This window comes from Argiope bruennichi, chromosome 10, assembly GCF_947563725.1.
Source record: "Argiope bruennichi chromosome 10, qqArgBrue1.1, whole genome shotgun sequence".
NCBI classification, from domain to species: domain Eukaryota; kingdom Metazoa; phylum Arthropoda; class Arachnida; order Araneae; family Araneidae; genus Argiope; species Argiope bruennichi.
This window is the reverse complement of record NC_079160.1, coordinates 75,760,848-75,788,647: the sequence shown is the minus strand read 5'-3', so window position 1 is coordinate 75,788,647 and position 27,800 is coordinate 75,760,848. Positions and strand designations below refer to the sequence as shown.

The following is a 27,800-nucleotide window of genomic DNA, read 5'->3' as shown; positions in this document are numbered from 1 at the left end:
TGGGTTTCCACAAGCCTTTTGATGAATTCCAGTCTTATTTAAGTTGGTATAAATAATTTATAAATAAGATTGGCAATTTATTACTTTACTTACTTATCTGAACAACTCGTTATAAATGCATTTAGTTCAATTTTAAGGGGGGGGGAGAGAGAAAATTTGGATTTTAAAACTTTTTCTTTCCATTTTAGATGTGTGTCGAAGAATGTCTGTTAAATCAGACGATGGATAACTGTTCATGTGTCATGCCATCGAATCTTTATCCACACAATTTCAAGTTTTGCGATAAAGGTAATGTGGACTATTCTTTTCTCACGTAAAAATTCTTCTTTTCAAAATATTTTAATAATATTTTAATGCAAATTAAATTCTGACCAGGTATCTACAAATTCTATTAACAAAAACTTGACTAGAAAAACATTCTAATATTCAGAACTTTCCGAAACAAATTTTATGTAAATATATCTTTATTTGAAAAATTCATTAAAAAAATATTCTTCTGACATTAAATACTCAAGATATTTATGCAATGAACAACAAATAAATCCATTAAGATCCTTTCGATGCAAGTTTATTCTCAGCTTTAATAGGTTTTAAAGTAAAATGGTTGTTGTTTTTGTTAATAAGAATATAAATTAAAAAGGTATTCTAATTTCAGCGCTTTCGATTTAATATCAAATTTATTCACTGAGAAATATTTAATTCAGAAAAACTGCAAATAATGACTTTTCTATTAAAAAGGGATTTGATTAAACACTTTCATTAATTTTTTTTTCTTATGACCAATATTAAAATTATTTAAAACAGCATTCACAATTTAGACTTATAGCTTTCACGGAGGCACAACTTTGGAAGATTTTGAAATAATATTAATCAACATTTTGTATAAATTCTTGCTCTTTCGATTATTTATTCAATTGTTCCTGTTCTTAATAATAATTCAATATTTTATTTTTAATTTTAATTACGCTATTTATAAAATTAGGTCAGATAGCTTTTTTTTATCACGCTTTTATAGCTTTCTATATTCCAGTAACTGTTTTAAATATAGATTGTTTATTTCTCTTTGCTACCTTTTAGTTTAACTATGATTCAAATTTTCGTATTTTCTATTCTATATTGTAGCAAATATGTTTTAATCCTTGGGAAAGGCCTCTTTGCTTCCTTGCTTTGCAACTTTTTAAATTCTTTGATTCGAGTTTTCATATTTTCTGCTCTATATTACAGAAAATATGTCCTAATCCTTGGCAAAAGCCATTTTGCTTTCTTGCTTTACAACCTTTTAGATTCTTTGATTCAATTTTTTTTTTTTTACTATATATTGTAGCAAATTTGTTTTTAGTTTTTGTTCTTAAATATATCTCCGCTTTCTTCATACAGGATATTGAACGGGGATTTTCCTCATTTTTTTCATTAATAAATGTTTTTCACAAAGAAATTTACATTTTAGTTTCTATGATTCAAGTTTTCGTATTTTCTATTCTATATTGTAGCAAATATGTTTTAATCCTTGGGAAAGGCCTCTTTCATTCCTTGCTTTGCAACTTTTTAAATTCTTTAATTCAAGTTTTCATAATTTCTGCTCTATATTACAGAAAATATGTCCTAATCCTTGGCAAAAGACCTTTTGCTTTCTTGCTTTACAAACTTTTAGATTCTTTGATTCAATTTTTTTTTTTTTATTATATATTGTAGCAAATTTGTTTTTAGTTTTTGTTCTTAAATATATCTCCGCTTTCTTCATACAGGATATTGAACGGGGATTTTCCTCATTTTTTTCATTAATAAATGTTTCTCACAAAGAAATTTACATTTCAGTTTCTATGATTCAAGTTTTCGTATTTTCTATTCTATATTGTAGCAAATATGTTTTAATCCTTGGGAAAGGCCTCTTTGCTTCCTTGCTTTGCACCTTTTTAAATTCTTTAATTCAAGTTTTCATAATTTCTGCTCTATATTACAAAAAATATGTCCTAATCCTTGGCAAAAGCCATTTTGCTTTCTTGCTTTACAACCTTTTAGATTCTTTGATTCAATTTTTTTTTTTTTTTTTTTTACTATATATTGTAGCAAATTTGTTTTTAGTTTTTGTTCTTAAATATATCTCCGCTTTCTTCATACAGGATATTGAACGGGGATTTTCCTCATTTTTTTCATTAATAAATGTTTTTCACAAAGAAATTTACATTTTAGTTTCTATGATTCAAGTTTTCGTATTTTCTATTCTATATTGTAGCAAATATGTTTTAATCCTTGGGAAAGGCCTCTTTGCTTCCTTGCTTTGCAACTTTTTAAATTCTTTAATTCAAGTTTTCATAATTTCTGCTCTATATTACAGAAAATATGTCCTAATCCTTGGCAAAAGCCATTTTGCTTTCTTGCTTTACAACCTTTTAGATTCTTTGATTCAATTTTTTTTTTTTTTTACTATATATTGTAGCAAATTTGTTTTTAGTTTTTGTTCTTAAATATATCTCCGCTTTCTTCATACAGGATATTGAACAGGGATTTTCCTGATTTTTTTCATTAATAAATGTTTCTCACAAAGAAATTTACATTTTAGTTTCTATGATTCAAGTTTTCGTATTTTCTATTCTATATTGTAGCAAATATGTTTTAATCCTTGGGAAAGGCCTCTTTGCTTCCTTGCTTTGCAACTTTTTAAATTCTTTAATTCAAGTTTTCATAATTTCTGCTCTATATTACAGAAAATATGTCCTAATCCTTGGCAAAAGCCATTTGGCTTTCTTGCCTTACAACCTTTTAGATTCTTTGATTCAATTTTTTTTTTTTTTTACTATATATTGTAGCAAATTTGTTTTTAGTTTTTGTTCTTAAATATATCTCCGCTTTCTTCATACAGGATATTGAACAGGGATTTTCCTGATTTTTTTCATTAATAAATGTTTCTCACAAAGAAATTTACATTTTAGTTTCTATGATTCAAGTTTTCGTATTTTCTATTCTATATTGTAGCAAATATGTTTTAATCCTTGGGAAAGGCCTCTTTGCTTCCTTGCTTTGCAACTTTTTAAATTCTTTAATTCAAGTTTTCATAATTTCTGCTCTATATTACAGAAAATATGTCCTAATCCTTGGCAAAAGCCATTTGGCTTTCTTGCCTTACAACCTTTTAGATTCTTTGATTCAATTTTTTTTTTTTTTTTTACTATATATTGTAGCAAATTTGTTTTTAGTTTTTTTTCTTAAATATATCTCCGCTTTCTTCATACAGGATATTGAACGGGGATTTTCCTCATTTTTTTCATTAATTAATGTTTCTCACAAAGAAATTTACATTTTAGTTTCTATGATTCAAGTTTTCGTATTTTCTATTCTATATTGTAGCAAATATGTTTTAATCCTTGGGAAAGGCCTCTTTGCTTCCTTGCTTTGCAACTTTTTAAATTCTTTAATTCAAGTTTTCATAATTTCTGCTCTATATTACAGAAAATATGTCCTAATCCTTGGCAAAAGCCATTTTGCTTTCTTGCTTTACAACCTTTTAGATTCTTTGATTCATTTTTTTTTTTTTTTTACTATATATTGTAGCAAATTTGTTTTTAGTTTTTGTTCTTAAATATATCTCCGCTTCCTTCATACAGGATATTGAATGGGGATTTTCCTCATTTTTTTCATTAATAAATGTTTCTCACAAAGAAATTTACATTTTAGTTTCTATGATTCAAGTTTTCGTATTTTCTATTCTATATTGTAGCAAATATGTTTTAATCCTTGGGAAAGGCCTCTTTGGTTCCTTGCTTTGCAACTTTTTAAATTCTTTAATTCAAGTTTTCATAATTTCTGCTCTATATTACAGAAAATATGTCCTAATCTTTGGCAAAAGCCGTTTTGCTTTCTTGCTTTACAACCTTTTAGATTCTTTGATTCAATTTTTTTTTTTTTTTTTTTTTACTATATATTGTAGCAAATTTGTTTTTAGTTTTTGTTCTTAAATATATCTCCGCTTCCTTCATACAGGATATTGAATGGGGATTTTCCTCATTTTTTTCATTAATAAATGTTTCTCACAAAGAAATTTACATTTTAGTTTCTATGATTCAAGTTTTCGTATTTTCTATTCTATATTGTAGCAAATATGTTTTAATCCTTGGGAAAGGCCTCTTTGCTTCCTTGCTTTGCAACTTTTTAAATTCTTTAATTCAAGTTTTCATAATTTCTGCTCTATATTACAGAAAATATGTCCTAATCCTTGGCAAAAGCCATTTGGCTTTCTTGCCTTACAACCTTTTAGATTCTTTGATTCAATTTTATTTTTATTTTTTTACTATATATTGTAGCAAATTTGTTTTTAGTTTTTGTTCTTAAATATATCTCCGCTTTCTTCATACAGGATATTGAACGGGGATTTTCCTCATTTTTTTCATTAATAAATGTTTCTCACAAAGAAATTTACATTTTAGTTTCTATGATTTAAGTTTTCGTATTTTCTATTCTATATTGTAGCAAATATGTTTTAATCCTTGGGAAAGGCCTCTTTGCTTCCTTGCTTTGCAACTTTTTAAATTCTTTAATTCAAGTTTTCATAATTTCTGCTCTATATTACAGAAAATATGTCGTAATCCTTGGCAAAAGCCATTTTGCTTTCTTGCTTTACAACCTTTTAGATTCTTTGATTCAATTTTTTTTTTTTTTTTTTTTTACTATATATTGTAGCAAATTTGTTTTTAGTTTTTGTTCTTAAATATATCTCCGCTTTCTTCATACAGGATATTGAACGGGGATTTTCCTCATTTTTTTCATTAATAAATGTTTCTCACAAAGAAATTTACATTTTAGTTTCTATGATTCAAGTTTTCGTATTTTCTATTCTATATTGTAGCAAATATGTTTTAATCCTTGGGAAAGGCCTCTTTGCTTCCTTGCTTTGCAACTTTTTAAATTCTTTAATTCAAGTTTTCATAATTTCTGCTCTATATTACAGAAAATATGTCCTAATCCTTGGCAAAAGCCCTTTTGCTTTCTTGCTTTACAACCTTTTAGATTCTTTGATTCAATTTTTTTTTTTTTTTACTATATATTGTAGCAAATTTGTTTTTAGTTTTTGTTCTTAAATATATCTCCGCTTTCTTCATACAGGATATTGAACGGGGATTTTCCTCATTTTTTTCATTAATAAATGTTTCTCACAAAGAAATTTACATTTTAGTTTCTATGATTCAAGTTTTCGTATTTTCTATTCTATATTGTAGCAAATATGTTTTAATCCTTGGGAAAGGCCTCTTTGCTTCCTTGCTTTGCAACTTTTTAAATTCTTTAATTCAAGTTTTCATAATTTCTGCTCTATATTAAAGAAAATATGTCCTAATCCTTGGCAAAAGCCATTTTGCTTTCTTGCTTTACAACCTTTTAGATTCTTTGATTCAATTTTTTTTCTTTTTTTTACTATATATTGTAGCAATTTTTTTTAAGTTTTTGTTCTTAAATATATCTCCGCTTTCTTCATACAGGATATTGAACGGGGATTTTCCTCATTTTTTTCATTAATAAATGTTTCTCACAGAGAAATTTACATTTTAGTTTCTATGATTCAAGTTTTCGTATTTTCTATTCTATATTGTAGCAAATATGTTTTAATCCTTGGGAAAGGCCTCTTTGCTTCCTTGCTTTGCACCTTTTTAAATTCTTTAATTCAAGTTTTCATAATTTCTGCTCTATATTACAAAAAATATGTCCTAATCCTTGGCAAAAGCCATTTTGCTTTCTTGCTTTACAACCTTTTAGATTCTTTGATTCAATTTTTTTTTTTTTTTTTACTATATATTGTAGCAAATTTGTTTTTAGTTTTTGTTCTTAAATATATCACCGCTTCCTTCATACAGGATATTGAATGGGGATTTTCCTCATTTTTTTCATTAATAAATTTTTCTCACAAAGAAATTTACATTTTAGTTTCTATGATTCAAGTTTTCGTATTTTCTATTCTATATTGTAGCAAATATGTTTTAATCCTTGGGAAAGGCCTCTTTGCTTCCTTGCTTTGCAACTTTTTAAATTCTTTAATTCAAGTTTTCATAATTTCTGCTCTATATTACAGAAAATATGTCGTAATCCTTGGCAAAAGCCATTTTGCTTTCTTGCTTTACAACCTTTTAGATTCTTTGATTCAATTTTTTTTTTTTTTTTTACTATATATTGTAGCAAATTTGTTTTTAGTTTTTGTTCTTAAATATATCTCCGCTTTCTTCATACAGGATATTGAACGGGGATTTTCCTCATTTTTTTCATTAATAAATGTTTCTCACAAAGAAATTTACATTTTAGTTTCTATGATTCAAGTTTTCGTATTTTCTATTCTATATTGTAGCAAATATGTTTTAATCCTTGGGAAAGGCCTCTTTGCTTCCTTGCTTTGCAACTTTTTAAATTCTTTAATTCAAGTTTTCATAATTTCTGCTCTATATTACAGAAAATATGTCCTAATCCTTGGCAAAAGCCCTTTTGCTTTCTTGCTTTACAACCTTTTAGATTCTTCGATTCAATTTTTTTTTTTTTTTACTATATATTGTAGCAAATTTGTTTTTAGTTTTTGTTCTTAAATATATCTCCGCTTTCTTCATACAGGATATTGAACGGGGATTTTCCTCATTTTTTTCATTAATAAATGTTTCTCACAAAGAAATTTACATTTTAGTTTCTATGATTCAAGTTTTCGTATTTTCTATTCTATATTGTAGCAAATATGTTTTAATCCTTGGGAAAGGCCTCTTTGCTTCCTTGCTTTGCAACTTTTTAAATTCTTTAATTCAAGTTTTCATAATTTCTGCTCTATATTAAAGAAAATATGTCCTAATCCTTGGCAAAAGCCATTTTGCTTTCTTGCTTTACAACCTTTTAGATTCTTTGATTAAATTTTTTTTTTTTTTTACTATATATTGTAGCAAATTTGTTTTTAGTTTTTGTTCTTAAATATATCTCCGCTTTCTTCATACAGGATATTGAACGGGGATTTTCCTCATTTTTTTCATTAATAAATGTTTCTCACAAAGAAATTTACATTTTAGTTTCTATGATTCACGTTTTCGTATTTTCTATTCTATATTGTAGCAAATATGTTTTAATCCTTGGGAAAGGCCTCTTTGCTTCCTTGCTTTGCAACTTTTTAAATTCTTTAATTCAAGTTTTCATAATTTCTGCTCTATATTACAGAAAATATGTCCTAATCCTTGGCAAAAGCCATTTTGCTTTCTTGCTTTACAACCTTTTAGATTCTTTGATTCAATTTTTTTTTTTTTGTTTTTTTTTTACTATATATTGTTGCAAATTTGTTTTTAGTTTTTGTTCTTAAATATATCTCCGCTTTCTTCATACAGGATATTGAACGGGGATTTTCCTCATTTTTTTCATTAATAAATGTTTCTCACAGAGAAATTTACATTTTAGTTTCTATGATTCAAGTTTTCGTATTTTCTATTCTATATTGTAGCAAATATGTTTTAATCCTTGGGAAAGGCCTCTTTGCTTCCTTGCTTTGCAACTTTTTAAATTCTTTAATTCAGGTTTTCATAATTTCTGCTCTATATTACAGAAAATATGTCCTAATCCTTGGCAAAAGCCATTTTGCTTTCTTGCTTTACAACCTTTTAGATTCTTTGATTCATTTTTTTTTTTTTTTTTACTATATATTGTAGCAAATTTGTTTTTAGTTTTTGTTCTTAAATATATCACCGCTTCCTTCATACAGGATATTGAATGGGGATTTTCCTCATTTTTTTCATTAATAAATTTTTCTCACAAAGAAATTTACATTTTAGTTTCTATGATTCAAGTTTTCGTATTTTCTATTCTATATTGTAGCAAATATGTTTTAATCCTTGGGAAAGGCCTCTTTGCTTCCTTGCTTTGCAACTTTTTAAATTCTTTAATTCAAGTTTTCATAATTTCTGCTCTATATTACAGAAAATATGTCCTAATCCTTGGCAAAAGCCCTTTTGCTTTCTTGCTTTACAACCTTTTAGATTCTTTGATTCATTTTTTTTTTTTTTTTACTATATATTGTAGCAAATTTGTTTTTAGTTTTTGTTCTTAAATATATCTCCGCTTTCTTCATACAGGATATTGAACGGGGATTTTCCTCATTTTTTCATTAATAAATGTTTCTCACAAAGAAATTTACATTTTAGTTTCTATGATTCAAGTTTTCGTATTTTCTATTCTATATTGTAGCAAATATGTTTTAATCCTTGGGAAAGGCCTTTTTGCTTCCTTGCTTTGCAACTTTTTAAATTCTTTAATTCAAGTTTTCATAATTTCTGCTCTATATTACAGAAAATATGTCCTAATCCTTGGCAAAAGCCATTTTGCTTTCTTGCTTTACAACCTTTTAGATTCTTTGATTCAATTTTTTTTTTTTTTTTACTATATATTGTAGCAAATTTGTTTTTAGTTTTTGTTCTTAAATATATCTCCGCTTTCTTCATACAGGATATTGAACGGGGATTTTCCTCATTTTTTTCATTAATAAATGTTTCTCACAAAGAAATTTACATTTTAGTTTCTATGATTCAAGTTTTCGTATTTTCTATTCTATATTGTAGCAAATATGTTTTAATCCTTGGGAAAGGCCTCTTTGCTTCCTTGCTTTGCAACTTTTTAAATTCTTTAATTCAAGTTTTCATAATTTCTGCTCTATATTACAGAAAATATGTCCTAATCCTTGGCAAAAGCCCTTTTGCTTTCTTGCTTTACAACCTTTTAGATTCTTTGATTCATTTTTTTTTTTTTTTTACTATATATTGTAGCAAATTTGTTTTTAGTTTTTGTTCTTAAATATATCTCCGCTTTCTTCATACAGGATATTGAACGGGGATTTTCCTCATTTTTTCATTAATAAATGTTTCTCACAAAGAAATTTACATTTTAGTTTCTATGATTCAAGTTTTCGTATTTTCTATTCTATATTGTAGCAAATATGTTTTAATCCTTGGGAAAGGCCTTTTTGCTTCCTTGCTTTGCAACTTTTTAAATTCTTTAATTCAAGTTTTCATAATTTCTGCTCTATATTACAGAAAATATGTCCTAATCCTTGGCAAAAGCCATTTTGCTTTCTTGCTTTACAACCTTTTAGATTCTTTGATTCAATTTTTTTTTTTTTTTTACTATATATTGTAGCAAATTTGTTTTTAGTTTTTGTTCTTAAATATATCTCCGCTTTCTTCATACAGGATATTGAACGGGGATTTTCCTCATTTTTTTCATTAATAAATGTTTCTCACAAAGAAATTTACATTTTAGTTTCTATGATTCAAGTTTTCGTATTTTCTATTCTATATTGTAGCAAATATGTTTTAATCCTTGGGAAAGGCCTCTTTGCTTCCTTGCTTTGCAACTTTTTAAATTCTTTAATTCAAGTTTTCATAATTTCTGCTCAATATTACAGAAAATATGTCCTAATCCTTGGCAAAAGCCCTTTTGCTTTCTTGCTTTACAACCTTTTAGATTCTTTGATTCATTTTTTTTTTTTTTTACTATATATTGTAGCAAATTTGTTTTTAGTTTTTGTTCTTAAATATATCACCGCTTCCTTCATACAGGATATTGAATGGGGATTTTCCTCATTTTTTTCATTAATAAATTTTTCTCACAAAGAAATTTACATTTTAGTTTCTATGATTCAAGTTTTCGTATTTTCTATTCTATATTGTAGCAAATATGTTTTAATCCTTGGGAAAGGCCTCTTTGCTTCCTTGCTTTGCAACTTTTTAAATTCTTTAATTCAAGTTTTCATAATTTCTGCTCTATATTACAGAAAATATGTCCTAATCCTTGGCAAAAGCCATTTTGCTTCCTTGCTTTACAACCTTTTAGATTCTTTGATTCAATTTTTTTTTTTTTTTTACTATATATTGTAGCAAATTTGTTTTTAGTTTTTGTTCTTAAATATATCTCCGCTTTCTTCATACAGGATATTGAACGGGGATTTTCCTCATTTTTTTCATTAATAAATGTTTCTCACAAAGAAATTTACATTTTAGTTTCTATGATTCAAGTTTTCGTATTTTCTATTCTATATTGTAGCAAATATGTTTTAATCCTTGGGAAAGGCCTCTTTGCTTCCTTGCTTTGCAACTTTTTAAATTCTTTAATTCAAGTTTTCATAATTTCTGCTCTATATTACAGAAAATATGTCCTAATCCTTGGCAAAAGCCCTTTTGCTTTCTTGCTTTACAACCTTTTAGATTCTTTGATTCATTTTTTTTTTTTTTACTATATATTGTAGCAAATTTGTTTTTAGTTTTTGTTCTTAAATATATCTCCGCTTTCTTCATACAGGATATTGAACGGGGATTTTCCTCATTTTTTTCATTAATAAATGTTTCTCACAAAGAAATTTACATTTTAGTTTCTATGATTCAAGTTTTCGTATTTTCTATTCTATATTGTAGCAAATATGTTTTAATCCTTGGGAAAGGCCTCTTTGCTTCCTTGCTTTGCAACTTTTTAAATTCTTTAATTCAAGTTTTCATAATTTCTGCTCTATATTACAGAAAATATGTCCTAATCCTTGGCAAAAGCCATTTTGCTTTCTTGCTTTACAACCTTTTAGATTCTTTGATTCAATTTTTTTTTTTTTTTTTACTATATATTGTAGCAAATTTGTTTTTAGTTTTTGTTCTTAAATATATCTCCGCTTTCTTCATACATGTATTTGAACGGGGATTTTCCCCATTTTTTTTTTCCACACAGAAATTTGCATTTTAATATACAGCTATATATCTAAGAGAAAGATAATACTAATTATAGTTCTTTTTAAAATAGAAAATCATCCTTTATGATTTGTTTCTGCCTGGAACTGACCCATTTAATCATTTTGTAGCAGTTTTTTGGGTTAGTAGATTTTATTTAAAAACTAAAGATCGTACTCTAAAACTATTCACCGAAGTTCATCGCTTTTTAGATATGTTTTTGGAAATATTTTCTTCATTATATTTTTTTCTTTTAGTAAATTTATGTCGGGATATGGATCACTCATATTAATCATATTTAATCACTCCACTTAAATATTCAGAGTTTCAAGAAATGCTACGGCATTTTAACGAGAACAAGTATAAATTTATATTACACAAAAAAAGAGCAAAACAAAAACAAAAAAAGTAACAGAACAAGTGGAAGTAGCCCTTTCGAGTTGATATTAAATGTTTGCCGGTCAGATAACATAGTGGGTACAGCAGTCCTCACATTTATATCTGCATATAAAATTCTTTCTTCGCCATACTTTAATACATTTTTCTTTGAAAGTAACAATCTTTTTATCTGTCTTAAGATATGCTTTTAAAGTGCTCTTAAATAATTAATTAAAAATATTTGTTTTCAGAGAAATATTAATAAATCAGTTACGGGTATTAATAAATATTTGTTTTCAGAGAAATACTAATATCAGTTATTTATTTATTTATAAACGTTGTAAATAAAAAAAAGTTTGCAATATCGGCTGATAGTTGAAAGTTTTAACAAATGATTATCAAAACAAAAAAGTTTTAAAAACAACGATTGTTAACATATTTCATGACAAAAAGATCGGAAGTTCGACAATAATCTGCCGTTGTTCAATTTAGGAAAAATTCTAATTCTGTTGGGAAGAACATTTGCAAACAGTTTAAATACTTTCACAATGAAACTAGTTGATATACAATAGATTTATATGAAATGCTGTAATAATACAGGGTGTTTCAAAACTATTGGTAGGAATTATAAGGAATGACAGAACACGTCTAAATAAACTCAAATTTTCTTACATTGACTAATCATAATACAAGAAGTCTCAACTACCAAATTTTTTATGATCTTAAAATCTATGCGTTTCAATATTTTCTCAAAACGAAAGCGCTGAAATTATAGATAAGTTTGTTTAATAATATATATAACGATTAAATTTTTTCAAAAAAATTCACATGATTACTATACCAAACAATTCTTACATTTTCATTTCATGTTTATATTTATTTTAGGCGATAAGCAATTTTTTATAAAACTGAAAACTTTTGAAAGAAATTATATTTTTTGTGAATAATAATGTGAACCCTTTTTTACAGGTTACCAAGTAAACGGGTAACTAAGCAAGGTAACGGGTAACAAACCCTTTGCAAGTAGAACAAAGCGATGCTTTTTTAACGCTGTGCAATTGGATACCTGAAAAATATAATTCGATTTCATTTGCGAAATTGGAAAAATGTTGGCTAAATCAATTTGATTCCTTTTTAACTTCGTTTTACTCAAAATTTATTTTCTAACTTTCTTAGAAAAGGCTTCATGTCATGTTCGAATATCTTAAAATAATTGAATTATTTAAATTATTTTTATTTCCATAATCTAGTGCGTTATCTTTTTGTGAATATTTCGAAAAATTAAGAAAAATCTAATTTGTGATGTTGCAATACTTTTATATAATGTTTTATCATTTTTTCCCTTTTTTACCTGATTGACCTCTTTACCGGTACAGTAAGTAAGTTTGATTTATCAGTTAAAGGTAAAAGAAGAAGAGCACTTGAAGAAGTGTAATCTCCCTTTTTTATCTTCTCTTTAAAAGCGTATAAAATGTAATGTATTCTTTATAAGATATACTCGGTTTTATATGATTAATTGCCTGTGCATATATTTAAACTATGCTATGTGTTCTTATTTATATAATTATACTCATTACCGGCAATATATTACTGTATGACGTATTTAGAAAATGTATGAATATGATAATTTTTAAATGCTTTCTCTAGGCATTTATATAATGCATTCTCAGTAAAATATTTTTAAGCTTCTAATTTTGACAGTTATCTACACCGTTCTGTTTATTTTATTTTGTATCATCTTCCCTAAAATTTGAATTTGAATTTTAACTGAAGTGAATAATTAAAACAAAAACTTTTTTTTTTTTGCTGTAATCAAATATGTTTTTAATAATATGAGTACAGAAAAAAGAATGCTTCGTTCAACATTGAAGTCATTTGTGTACTATGGATTAACTTTTATAATTTAAACAATTATTTTACGAAAACTTTACGACATTTAAACTACAATTTTAATGTAAAGTTAACTTATCAAATTTTTTTTCCGCTGATTACTACTATTTCATAAATTTTATTAATATACACATGAATAGAAAGATAGTCCTGTCATTGATATAATTCAGTCCAAATTAAATACAAATTTGGAACAGTGCAGGCTAAATATTTATCTATTTCTCCTCTGTTGAATTTAAAACTGATAATTGTTCGTGTTCATATGTATATATGCTTTTATAGATAAAATGTTTTACTAAGGAAGAACCAAAATATGGAGATTTACAATTTTTAAGATAAAATTTAGTCACAAATTCAATATTTCTTAATTTATGTTCTTTATATACAAAAGAGTGTACGTTAAAACAAAGTGTATTTTGTCTTTAAACGATACATTTACTGGAATTTCTGTCTTTCTCGCTCTTATAACAGTCTAAATAATTAAATAAATAGTTTTTCCGATTACAAATTGCTGCAGTTTACTAGTTTTACAAAGTTATACTGTTTACCAAACATAAGTATTCAAGTTTTCAATATGTTTTTGTAATACTTGTAATTTCGTGGTTGCAGAAGCTGAGAAATGCACGGACAAAATCAACTATACCCACTGCTTCGTCAAATGTAGCGCAGCTTGTCAGTAAGTATGAAAATTCAAATAAGTTTAAATAAAATTTTTGAATTAAATGCTCTAATAAAAGGATTTTTCATTTTTTTAGTAACATACAAATATTTTAAAGAGCAATTATACATATCTCTGTCATTCCTATAAATGTATTGTTACGAACTTGTGATGCGGCTTCCCAGCATAGCTGGTTCCATAGGAGGTTCCAGAGCTTGGAGACAAACTTGGCGATCAATTGGTGACTTGGCGACTTTGGCGCGAAAATAGATTATACCCGAAACATCAGAATTTTCCCGATCCGTCCAGTAGGACCGGAGATACGCCTCGAACGTTTCTGATTGGTTGAGAGGCTTCTAGCCCCGCCTCCTGTAACCTATAAAAGGAAGCACCCGCAGCTGCCGGGCAGTGGTGGTGAATTGGGTTGCGAACCAGTGGAGTCGAAGAGTAGTCGGAAGCGAAAGAATAGTCGTCGTGTTGAACCAGTGACGGTGAATTGGGTCGTGGACCAGTGGAGTCGAAGAGTAGTCGGAAGCGACGGTGAAGAACTCGTCTTCCAGGGACTAGCGGAGCAGCGACGGAGTGGAGCTGCTGTGTATATTGTTGTATGCTGCTGGTCTCGGCTGAAGAAAATCGTCTTCTGTGCTGTATACAGTTGTCGTCTTTGTGCTGCCCTGTGTGTCTTCGTGTAAATAAACGTCGTTGTTTTATTTTCTACTGTTGCCTGGTGATTGAGCGTTCTCCACACCATATAACGCCCACTATCCAAACGAACCCCGGAAAATTCCGTAACAGTATATTAAGAGAAAATTTGGCTTGCAGCTTAAAAACAAAAATAAATAAATAGAAGCTTTAAGTATTTGTGAGATTTCAGTATTTTTCACTTTCTCATATACGAAATGTAGAGGAAGTATAATATTCATCAAAAAATTCGAACTCAAGATTTTGACGAATCTCCACGCTGCATTCGAGAAGCACAATTTTGAAAAATATCCGTCTACCTGTCTATGATCAAAATAACTGAAAAACATTTTGAGCTAGAAAGGTGAAATTTGGTATACGATCCTTACACCAAATTTCTGTCAAATGTTAAGTAAAATCCGTTCAGGTTCAGAAGTCTGTCCGTCCGGCTGTCCGAATAAAAGTTAACACGTTAACTAGAAAACGAAGAGAGCTAGACAGCTAAGATTCGGTACACAGATTTAACATCTACAGCGCCAAATACATTTGCCAAATTTTGAGCCAAATCTAAAAAATAGTGATTTGTCTGTCGGTCTATACTTTCAGAAATATGTGAACGCGATAACTCGAAAGTGCAGGGACTAAAATACATAAAATTTGGTATGCGATTTTGTGACTACAAGTGCAGCTTTGTGTAAAATTTTGTTTCATTGTCTAAAACCCAAATCTGATTTTCTAATACTATTAACTGCATGCCAGGCAGTTCTCGCCAATGATCACCCAATAGATTCAGCAAAAATTCTAAATTCACGCCAAAAGTGAAGTATTATTATTACATGCCAATACCATGCAAATGTTATCTGGGATAACATCTTTATTGAAAAGTATGTGTAAATGTTTTGGGCAGATCCCTCGAGCTGGTTAGTATTTGGAAGTAAAAATCCAAACAAATTATTTTCCTTGAAATTAAATAAAATATTATTAAAGTATGTGCCCTCTCCAAACAGCTGAAATAGCTTAAAATTGGATTCTCTTGGATTGTAGAAAATAGACATGTAAATTATAACAATCTTTTTGAAATTTGGTTTAAATCTACTTAAATGAGCCCCTTGGGTTTGTCACCAATATAGTAATTAAAAAAAATAAGCAGAGTAATTCTTCTAACAACCTTATGACAATATTATTTAATTTGTCAATCCTCTTGATTCTTGACTTTGGAAATTTCACACTTATGGCATAATTGGTGAAATGAAGAAGTACATTTAAATAAATTTCAACATCATTTCTCTACAAGGGAAGTCACTAGCTCTCTAATTATTATCCGAGATCTTGAATAAATATCTGCTCATCTCCCGGGAGGGATCTGACATGCTCTTTTCCATTTAAATCGAGAAAACTTGCTACTGTTCTGTGCTATTGATACCACTTCCTATAACCTTCCATTATATTAATATCTAAGACATCGATAGTTATCTTTCATACCTCTAACTGCTTTAAAGCAACGTTTTCCTGAATCTCTTTCCTGAAATAGCAACCACACATCAGACATTTTGGATACTATATTTTTCTGTACATCCAACTGTACTTATTCCCGTCCAAACACTCTATGGCATCAAAGCTTTCAACAACTCATTCTCAGTGGAAACGCGCCATACTAAATCTATTTAGTGGTTCAGTGGTTTTAATTATCTATCATCTAATGTCTATTTTCAAATTCTCAGTAATCAAATATATCATTAAACACAGATTGACGCACACAGGCATTTATTGACGCACATGGAAAAACACACGAGCACAAAGATATTCTCGGTTACATCTCTATTTATACATTACAAAATCTGAATAGCTAAGCATAAAAATTAATAAGAAAAAAAACTGAATCTAAGTTCTAGAAAAATTGCACATGCGTCGGTTTCCTTGGCGACTCCAGCTGGAAAGGGAAAAAGCGTCCTTACGACGAAACACATACACTGAAATTGTTTTATGTCTCCATATGAAGGTAAGTCGATTAATGGTTTTAAACAGAATTCCGACGCAGTTTTTAAAAGAACTTGATGCCATTCTGAGTTACCTTAAAAGAGGTACTCAATGGCCGAGTTTTACTTAGCACTAAAATGGTTTATGGCTTGAATATAAATGGAGTCCAAATGGCCCGGAAATGACCGACTAGCAGCGATTCGCTGTTGTGGATGGGTTATTTAACTCACAACCGATAATTTTTAATATTCTGTTATAAAATTTTATTTTGAAGCTTAATAATTTCTGTTATTGGAAATTATATCAGTTATAATTACTGAATTATCTTAAGAATATTTTAAAATTTTTTAATAATTCAAGAGAGAATGAAAGAGAGTAGAAAATCATTTGAAGAAAAATTGGTTAATAAATACAGCCTGCCTTTCAATTGTTAATATTTATAAACATTTTTATTGAATATTTTTTCCTTCATGTTCCTAACGATAGAATTTTGTTATCTGTATTATATTTATTTCCTAATGTAATGAAATTTTGAAATTTTATATACTTGTGTGCTCTCGAAGTAAATACATTATTTTAATATTTTTTGAAATGAACTGTGTCATTGAGTAGACCAATTTATTTAAATTTTTATTGCATACACCTAGCGCCATCTGGTAATGAATTTGACAGAAAAAGACTGATTTCAAGATTCTTTAACTAATGATAATAAATCATAAATTAGTGATTAAAAATTTCGAAATCATTAAAATAATCTGTAAATCATCATTTTATATTACAATATATTAATAAAATATGTTTTCATAAACTTTTTTTTTATTAAATCTGTTATCGGTATTTCGGAAATACTTTATTGAAATATTTTTTTATTTTATTCCAGTGATCGAAATTTTGCCTACACTGTAAAAGAAGAAGACGTTATGCCGGTAAGATACATACTTCAAAGCTTAAAATTCGTGCATGTTTGTGGTCTCAATATTTTCTTTTAGTTTTTACTTGAAATATTTAGAAATTTCTTAAAAATTCTTTATACAAAAAAGTCATTTTTAAACTGGGGATTATCATTCAAAAATACGCAGTACAATATTTCTATTATACTGAATCTTTGGTAAATAACTTCCGTTCGATTGACATATTCTATCGATTTACATGGGTTAACACGAGAAATGTACCAAATAAGATACGCATAAATAAAAAAGGAAAAGAAAAACAATTTTAAGCGCCCACTATTCTTCGTGAAACAAAGGAGGGGGGAGGGGAGAGCAGTAATCTTCCGATTTTTTTCCGTCTAATTTTTTCCACCACATTAAACTGTTTTAAAAAGCTTTACTTTTTATCATTTCGCTTTAACACATTCGCTGCCATGATTCATGCCTGTGATCAGGACCACTATTTAATAAGATACCTGCTATGAATCATAGTCGATTCAAATGTGGACAATTTATTATAACAAGGAAATATAAACTAAACATTAGTGTGTTCTATTCGCATACAAATTCTACATTAAATGTAAACTCTTGTTGCCACCCGAATTTGGGTGGCACGGCAGTCAACGTGTTAATATGCTGAAAATACAGGTGGTTATCAAAATAATGGAAACACCAGAGATAAATACGAGAATCTTTAGTAATAAGACATAGAGTCACCGTTGGTATATAATGCAGCCTGGATTCGCTTGGGAATCGAATCATATAAGCATTGAAAAGTGTTTAGAGGAATAGTGCACCATTTTTCACAGAAACACTTTGGAAGTTCTAGAATAGATGCCGGTGGGGGATATCGATTTCGGATTGAGCTTTCTAAACTAGGCCATAACGAGCCATAATAGATCATTGAGGTCGGGGGACTGCGAGCCGAGATAGATGTTCAACTTCATCCTCGTGTTCATTAAACTGCAATTGAATAACTTCCGTTGTATGAAAAGGACAATTATCATCCTGGAAAATTCTATTTCCTGCAAGAAACAAAGTTTGCGTCATAGAATAGACTTGATTTGCTAAACTTCTCTATACTTCTCCTCGGGTATCCTTCCTTTCAGGGTTACGATTGGACCAGCAAAGAAACATGATATAGCCACCGATATCATGACAGATCCACCTCCATGCTTGATAGCTGGAAGGAGACAATCACGTTCATATGCTTGTGCAGGTGTCCTCCAAATGTATACCTGTCCTGTTGATTAGAGAAAGGCATAAATGACGATTCTTCTAGCCATATAACTGTCCTTCACTTATCAATCTACCAGATTTTGTGGTTATGGCACCACTACAAACGACTTTCGGCATTAACGTCTGAGACAAGTGGCTTGAGAATTGTTGCTCTACCGTAAATGTTCTGTTTATGGAAGTAACTATTTACTATAACTATTGAGACTGGAGAATCCAGTTACTGATTGAGCAATTTGGCTGTATTTGCTTTCTTTTTAGACATTACAATCCGCTTCAATACCCGTCGATTTCATTCACTCAGTTTCTCCTTCCGTCCACCATTTTGCTTTGTCGAGCTTGTTTGGTGACGCTTTGTATACACTGTAATAATTTTCACACTGTACCTCTAAAAACGCTTGAAATCTGGGATGTTTCGGTCACAGTTGCACCATCTAGTTGAACTCCTACAATTGCTTCTTTTTGAAAGTCTGTGAGATCTTACTTTTTACGCTTTTGATAACAATCCAAAATGCATACAACTTCATTTAAGCTACCTGATAATACCATGATATATACTTTATATATTTAAAAAAAAATGTCAGATAGTATTATGTTTTCATGCTTACGAAATGCATTTGTAAATGTCATTTTTATTCATAGGTCTTTCCATTATTTTGACGACCACCTGTACCTCTTCTGGTTAATTACATGTAATTGGAATATTGTCATTATTTTAGCTATAAATCAATTTACGCCCAGTGATAATTCTTTTTCCAACAAGAAAATAAATATAAAGCACCTTTTATATGTTTTCAAGGACCTGACGTAAAGAAAAGAATAAATGAAAAGACATACAATCGATATTTTATTAAACAAATATAGGTTATATGATTATCACAAATTCAATGCTACTGACTCAGATTCATTTAAAAGTAATAATTTCGAATTCTTTAAAGAAATATTAATATATTACTAAATAGCGAATACTATTGTGAACCATAATTAGAATTTAAAATAAAGCATTTATCTTAATAGTGCGAAAAATCATTACATATCTTTTGTTCTAATTATGCATTTCTTATGTTACGCTATTTCTATACATGCAAATAAATGTAAATAAAATTTCTATGCATGCTTAATTTTAAAAAAGTTGCTTGAACGTTGTGTGGTATTTTGATTGTCTGTGAGCATTAAATCTAATATTATGAATCAATTTAAACTTGCTGATTTTTTTTCAATAGTGTTTTGACGAAAAATGATTTCAAAAATTTTTCAATATATTCAACTAAAGGTTTAAAGGAAGGTGGAAAAAATTCCTAATTTTTCTTCATTATCATTTAAACTAGTATCAGATAATTTCCTTTCTATTAATTCATCAATTGTAAATAATTCTAAAATAATGAAATCTCCCCTCTTAAAAAGGATGGATAAATAGTGACTGATACAGAGAATTGAAGAATTTTAGAAAGGGCGAAAATAATATAATACCGTAGTTTTGGATTGTAATAACTAAATCTGTTATTATTACAATGATTACGGATGATAATGTTCTCATGACATGACATATAAATGGGAAGAGTATAAACGGTGCTTTACTTGGTATTTTTGCGTACAATTTTAGACCAACATTCATTAACTGGGAACACATCAGACTCTTAAACAGACAATAACTCCTATTCGTGTTGAAAAAAATAACACCTGACATTGAATTTTTGAATTTAGATTTTAAAAGAAATTAAAATGCGCTTTTTAATCATGTTTTTACAACATCACTCTTTTCTAAATTAATTGCCTACCACTACAATCATGATTTTATTCTGTTGACTACAATTGTTTTTTTTTTCCTTGTATATATCGTTTTTTTTTTATTTCCTGGGATTTTTTTTACTAATATACTTACGTTTATATTTTTATATTTTATTTATTTTTATATGAGAGGTATCTAGAATCTAAGTTTTATCAAGCATTTAAAAAAAGGACGTGATTAGAATAACATTTTTATTGCATAGTAATGAAGTGCAATGCTTAGGTTATTTTTCAACATGGTTGCCTCTATTGTTAAAACATTTATATTTATCTGGCACGAGCTTTTGTATACCTTCGTTGTAATACAGAAAGATGCTATGATGAAGAAATACTATGGCGTTTCTATACTATGATGAAGAAATGAACCGGAAATTTGAAAGAAATGCACTGACTGCTGTCGCAAAAAAAGAATTTTCGATTCTCCTTAACTTTCTCTTCAGCTTCTGTAAGCAAACCGTCATGAATCAGAAACTTAATCCATTCCTTTCTTCATCACGAACATTTTCGCGTAATTGATAAAAATTTTGCTCACTATAAACAGAAAATTTATCCTTATAAAATAAACGAATCACTCATCGCGTTTTGTGCGTAAACTTCAAAAATTTATCTGTGAGTTTCAATTGTTCTTTATTTCTGATATTAAGAAAATGGATGACAGAACGTAAATCGCATGCGAAAAGCTATTCAACTTTTTTAAAATCCTTTTAAACACTCAACATGTAGCCAAAGAAACACTCAACAATCTAAAAATGACTTCTGTTATGTGCCAATGAATCAGTTAGTGAACGCGCATGAACGCAGGGCTACGTTGGCAAAAACTAGAAACAGAACTTAGTTTCTGTATACTTCTCATATTTTGTTATATCATGTTTGTATTTATATTTATACAGACATTTATATCGACATTTTTCTTCCTGTCTTTATTTACTTATTTTATTCTCTAAATTTATTTCATTTCTGATTCTTTCTTATTTTTCTCCTTTATTCCTGTTTATTTATTTATTTTTTAATTTTATGTTTATTTATATTTTTTAAAGTTCCAGCAAAAAGTTTTCGTCAAAACTACTGTGCGCTTCAAAATCCTGAGACGACCACTTTCCGACGATTCTCTCTCACTAAGGGATTTATGTCCGGAATTTGCTTTATTGTTAACTGTAAACATCTCCTCCTTTCCTCTTTCCTCTCACCCCTATTTTGCCGAATTAAACTCATCCTAACGCATGCGCAAAAGCGCGGAGGGTTTTATAGTTCTTCGGCAAACAATACTTAATTTATCTTCAGTGATTGGCCACATTGGATTGGTTGGGATTCTGCATCACGGCTGCTCGCCCTAATTCGGAGCTGCAATTTTCACTTCGCTCGTTTTTTGCTTAATCGGCGAGAATCTACCAAATGTTTCATATTACTCGCCAAAAGCTGAAATAATACGTTGTTATTGCAAGGATATGAATTTCTTCCTCTGATTAAAGCCTCTCTTTTGAAAGTTAAAGTGCCGCCAATAAGAAATATTGGAACTTCAAAAACATTCGTTTCGCTGCAAATGTGATGAAAAAATATCACATTTCTTCAAATTAATTATCAAATATAAAACAAAATTATAAGAACAAAAATATGAACTTTTCTCTCAAGTCATTGCTTTTTAAAATTTTTTTAGCGAAATTTTTCATGATTTGAAGAATTTCTGGCAACGATTTGTCAACAACTTTCGTGAAGTAGAAGATAGGTAGATTCAATTGTTTTTACACAGATTTTTTAAAGGTGAATAAATGACTTCGATATTTACAAATTCTTCAAAAATGATAATGGTAATAATGAGAAAACATATAAGCCGTATAAAAAAAACGGAGTTTTATCGCAAAAATTATTATTGCTAATCAAAATGAACATGAGAAACCTATTTCAAAATCAAATGAAACAATACCAACTAACAAGCAATCGCTACACCAAAACAAGATACAATTGTTCCTACAGTTCCTATTTTAACTTCAGCCTATTACCGACTTTAATGGTTGATCTTAGATTTATGGCATTTACTTGGATTTTCATTAAAAGAGACGAAGAAATATTATGGTATACGATATCATCATTGTATTTCGAAAAGAAAAAAAAAAAAAATTTTTATTCTGAAATTGCTGTAACTGCAATAGTCAAACTTGTTGACAATCGGAAATTATTCTACAACAAAGTGACATTGAAATGACAGATTTCGTAGGTTGAATTATCATATTTTACTATTAAATACTGGCAGAAGTTTAAAATAAATAAATAATCATTAGGCTTATTAACATTTAGAACTTATTCAAATACTTTCTAATGTTTTCAAAAGAAAAATCATACGAGTTCACCATTCCTTGAAGAAGTTTCTTACGAAAGTTGTCTTCATTTTAATTACGTGATTTTCGGTTTAGTGATATTTGTTGGTGGCCAAACTGCAATTGGATTAATCAGAATTCTTTTTATATATTTTAATCGTCCATTCAGGAAAACTGGAGTGATGGTTCTGAATATAAAGATACACCGCCCTTAATGGTAAGTTGAAAAATACCATATTAAATCATTTAGACGTAAGACTGGTACAAGCAATTTCCAAAAATCAGTAACAGTATGAAACTTTGCTAATTTTTTTTTATTTCTCATTTGTTGAAAAAATTGTATTTATTTAATAAATACATTGCTCAAAACAATTAAGGGGTAATGATGACTTTTGATTGCCAATTTATTTATTAATTTGTTTAAAATAATGAAAATATTTCCTAGTTTTATCTCTTTCTTTTTCGTAAGTAGCATAGTTGATTTATATTAAGCATCGTAGTGGTCAAACGGTGTATTAGGTCTGATTGTTCTATAAATCAGTCTGCCTATTATACACTGTGGTTGCTACTTGTGGCAACATATGAAATCGTTTGCGTGTGTATTTCGTATTCATATACAGAAAAGCTCATTTTGTATTAATTTTCGACGTAGCCATAGGCGTATTGGGTATAATAGTCTACCTTTCTGCCTGCTATGCCCTGTTTAATGCCTCGAGCTGCATACGATTGTTTGTATATGGCATATCATATACATACAAACGCGTTTTGTATTAATCATCGTAAGGTCAACAATGGATCGGATATGTGGCTATGTTCATTGATCTTTCATCGGATTATTACGTCCTGATTATTACTTCGAGCAGTATATAATCATTTATATATGGCATATCATATACACACAAACGCGTTTTGTATTAATCATTGTAAGGTCAACAATGGATGGGATATGTGGCTATGTGCTTTGATTTTTTATTAGACTATTACGTCCTGATTACTACCTCGAGCGGCATGTGATCATTTGTATATGGCATATATTATACACAACAAACGCGTTTTGTATTAATCATCGTAAGGTCAACAATGGATCGGATATGTGTCTATGTGCTTCGATCTTTCATCGGATTATTACGTTCTGATTATTACTTCGAGCAGTATATAATCATTTATATATGGCATATCATATACACACAAACGCGTTTTGTATTAATCATCGTAAGGTCAACAATGGATGGGATATGTGGCTATGTGCTTTGATTTTTTATTAGACTATTACGTCCTGATTACTACCTCGAGCGGCATGTGATCATTTGTATATGGCATATATTATACACAACAAACGCGTTTTGTATTAATCATCGTAAGGTCAACAATGGATCGGGTAAGTGGCTATGTGCTTCGATCTTTCATCGGATTATTACGTCCTGATTATTACTTCGAGCAGTATATAATCATTTATATATGGCATATCATATACACACAAACGCGTTTTGTATTAATCATCGTAAGGTCAACAATGGATGGGATATGTGGCTATGTGCTTTGATTTTTTATTAGACTATTACGTCCTGATTACTACCTCGAGCGGCATGTGATCATTTGTATATGGCATATATTATACACAACAAACGCGTTTTGTATTAATCATCGTAAGGTCAACAATGGATCGGATATGTGGCTATGTGCTTCGATCTTTCATCGGATTATTACGTTCTGATCATTACTTCGAGCAGTATATAATCATTTATATATGGCATATCATATACACACAAACGCGTTTTGTATTAATCATTGTAAGGTCAACAATGGATCGGATATGTGGCTATGTGCTTCGATCTTTCATCGGATTATTACGTCCTGATTATTACTTCGAGCAGTATATAATCATTTATATATGGCATATCATATACACACAAACGCGTTTTGTATTAATCATCGTAAGGTCAACAATGGATCGGATATGTGGCTATGTGCTTTGATTTTTTATTAGACTATTACGCCCTGATTACTACCTCGAGCGGCATGTGATCATTTGTATATGGCATATCATATACACACAAACGCGTTTTGTATTAATCATCGTAAGATCAACAATGGATCGGATATGTGGCTATGTGCTTCGATCTTTCATCGGACTATTACGTCCTGATTACTACCTCGAGTGGCATGTGATCATTTGTATATGGCATATCATATACACACATACGCGTTTTGTATTAATCATCGTAAGATGAACAATGGATCGGATATGTGGCTATGTTCATTGATCTTTCATCGGATTATTACTTCGAGCAGTATATAATCATTTATATATGGCATATCATATACACACAAACGCGTTTTGTATTAATCATTGTAAGGTCAACAATGGATGGGATATGTGGCTATGTGCTTCGATCTTTCATCGGATTATTACGTCCTGATTATTACTTCGAGCAGTATATAATCATTTATATATGGCATATCATATACACACAAACGCGTTTTGTATTAATCATCGTAAGGTCAACAATGGATCGGATATGTGGCTATGTGCTTTGATTTTTTATTAGACTATTACGTCCTGATTATTACTTCGAGCAGTATATAATTATTTATATATGGCATATCATATACACACAAACGCGTTTTGTATTAATCATTGTAAGGTCAACAATGGATCGGATATGTGGCTATGTTCATTGATCTTTCATCGGACTATTACGCCCTGATTACTACCTCGAGCGGCATGTGATCATTTGTATATGGCATATCATATACACACAAACGCGTTTTGTATTAATCAGCGTAAGATCAACAATGGATCGGATATGTGGCTATGTTCATTGATCTTTCATCGGATTATTACGTCCTGATTATTAATTCTAGCAGTATATAATCATTTATATATGGCATATCATATACACACAAACGCGTTTTGTATTAATCATTGTAAGGTCAACAATGGATCGGATATGTGGCTATGTGCTTCGATCTTTCATCGGATTATTACGTCCTGATTATTACTTCGAGCAGTATATAATCATTTATATATGGCATATCATATACACACAAACGCGTTTTGTATTAATCATTGTAAGGTCAACAATGGATCGGATATGTGGCTATGTTCATTGATCTTTCATCGGACTATTACGCCCTGATTACTACCTCGAGCGGCATGTGATCATTTGTATATGGCATATCATATACACACAAACGCGTTTTGTATTAATCATCGTAAGATCAACAATGGATCGGATATGTGGCTATGTTCATTGATCTTTCATCGGATTATTACGTCCTGATTATTACTTCGAGCAGTATATAATCATTTATATATGGCATATCATATACACACAAACGCGTTTTGTATTAATCATTGTAAGGTCAACAATGGATGGGATATGTGGCTATGTGCTTTGATCTTTCATCGGATTATTACGTCCTGATTATTACTTCGAGCAGTATATAATCATTTATATATGGCATATCATATACACACAAACGCGTTTTGTATTAATCATCGTAAGGTCAACAATGGATCGGATATGTGGCTATGTGCTTCGATCTTTCATCGGACTATTACGCCCTGATTACTACCTCGAGCGGCATGTGATCATTTGTATATGGCATATCATATACACACAAACGCGTTTTGTATTAATCATCGTAAGATCAACAATGGATCGGATATATGGCTATGTTCTTTGATCTTTCATCGGACTATTACGTCCTGATTACTACCTCGAGTGGCATGTGATCTTTTGTATATGGCATATCATATACACACAAACGCGTTTTGTATTAATCATCGTAAGGTCAACAATGGATCGGATATGTGGCTATGTGCTTCGATCTTTCATCGGATTATTACGTCCTGATTATTACTTCGAGCAGTATATAATCATTTATATATGGCATATCATATACACACAAACGCGTTTTGTATTAATCATCGTAAGGTCAACAATGGATCGGATATGTGGCTATGTGCTTTGATTTTTTATTAGACTATTACGCCCTGATTACTACCTCGAGCGGCATGTGATCATTTGTATATGGCATATCATATACACACAAACGCGTTTTGTATTAATCATCGTAAGGTCAACAATGGATCGAATATGATAGTTATCATTATTATTTTCTAATCTTCCATCGGACTATTACATCCTAATTACAACCTCGACCTACATGCGATAGTTTGTATATGGTAAATCAAAGCTTCAGCATAGCATTGTAATACAGAAGAGAACAAATAAATATGACAAGTGGCTGATACAAACGAATACGAATGACCTTCAATCTTTTCAAACTATGCATTTTGATGGGTATTCTTAATAGAATAACTGAATTGTTCAAATCGCTAGACTAATTTCATAATATTGCTACATATCTTGTAAATTAAATTTTTTTTAACTATTTCATAATGGACCACTGTGTGCCCTTCAGAAAGCGGACTTAGATAGGTCTCAGATGGTGCAGCTTAACTAAAAAAGGAATTATATGAAGGACGATATTCGGTGGCGAATTTTTTTGTGTATTGGTCAAATGGCGAAATCGATACTTTCCGATAGGATCATCATCAAACAATTTTTGTCAAGAAAAATCTGCCTAAATCTAATTTTAATTTAAGAAATAATTTTTTTATTCATTTTCCAGACCAAGCTGGTAACACAAAGTACTCACTTTTTATTTGTCCTCCTTATTTAAACTTTAATCATTTAAATTTAAAGTATTCTTTATTCCAAGCATAATTCTCTTTTCTCAAAATTGGTTGCATGTAACTTATATATCAATAAATAAAACGTTCCTCATTGGTATTCCATATGCCAAGTCATGTAATTCCCCAATTGTTTTGAGAAATGTATTCTATACAAATTATTCTGCAAAAATATGTGGAGTACAATATAAGAGATGTTTAATAAATAACGAGCCAATAGTCCCACTTAGTTTTTTTTTAATTGAAAATTAACTAAAGTTTAAATTTTTTTTCTCTCAACAACTTCGAATATTTTGTTGCGCAAAAACTATTTTATGCAAATTAAGAGGGGGAAAAAAATTTCAATTTTTATGTCCGTACAATTTTTTTTTATTAATAATCTTTCAAATTATTTCTAAGAATAATTTGCAACAATACTTTTTATTTTTTAAAAATTATTTTATATATTCATGCACGTTGCAATGAAACAATGTTAATAAACATTGTTTTTAAGTACAAGTTATCGCTGCTTTTTAATTACAAATATATTTTTAAAATAAAAAAAGA

At 29.5% G+C, this 27,800-nt stretch overlaps 1 protein-coding gene across 1 annotated transcript in view; it reads left to right on the top strand.

The window, feature by feature from the left end:
* Positions 1-203: 203 nt before the first annotated feature.
* The window catches only part of LOC129988810 (uncharacterized), a 42,997-nt gene continuing 15,400 nt past the window's right edge, over positions 204-27,800 (top strand). Inside the window, exons 1-4 of the mRNA XM_056097081.1 lie at positions 204-288; positions 13,581-13,647; positions 17,168-17,213; positions 22,722-22,769. Of these exons, the coding sequence (XP_055953056.1) occupies positions 222-288; positions 13,581-13,647; positions 17,168-17,213; positions 22,722-22,769 (228 nt within the window). The 5' untranslated portion in view covers positions 204-221. The remainder of the gene's footprint in view (positions 289-13,580; positions 13,648-17,167; positions 17,214-22,721; positions 22,770-27,800) is intronic.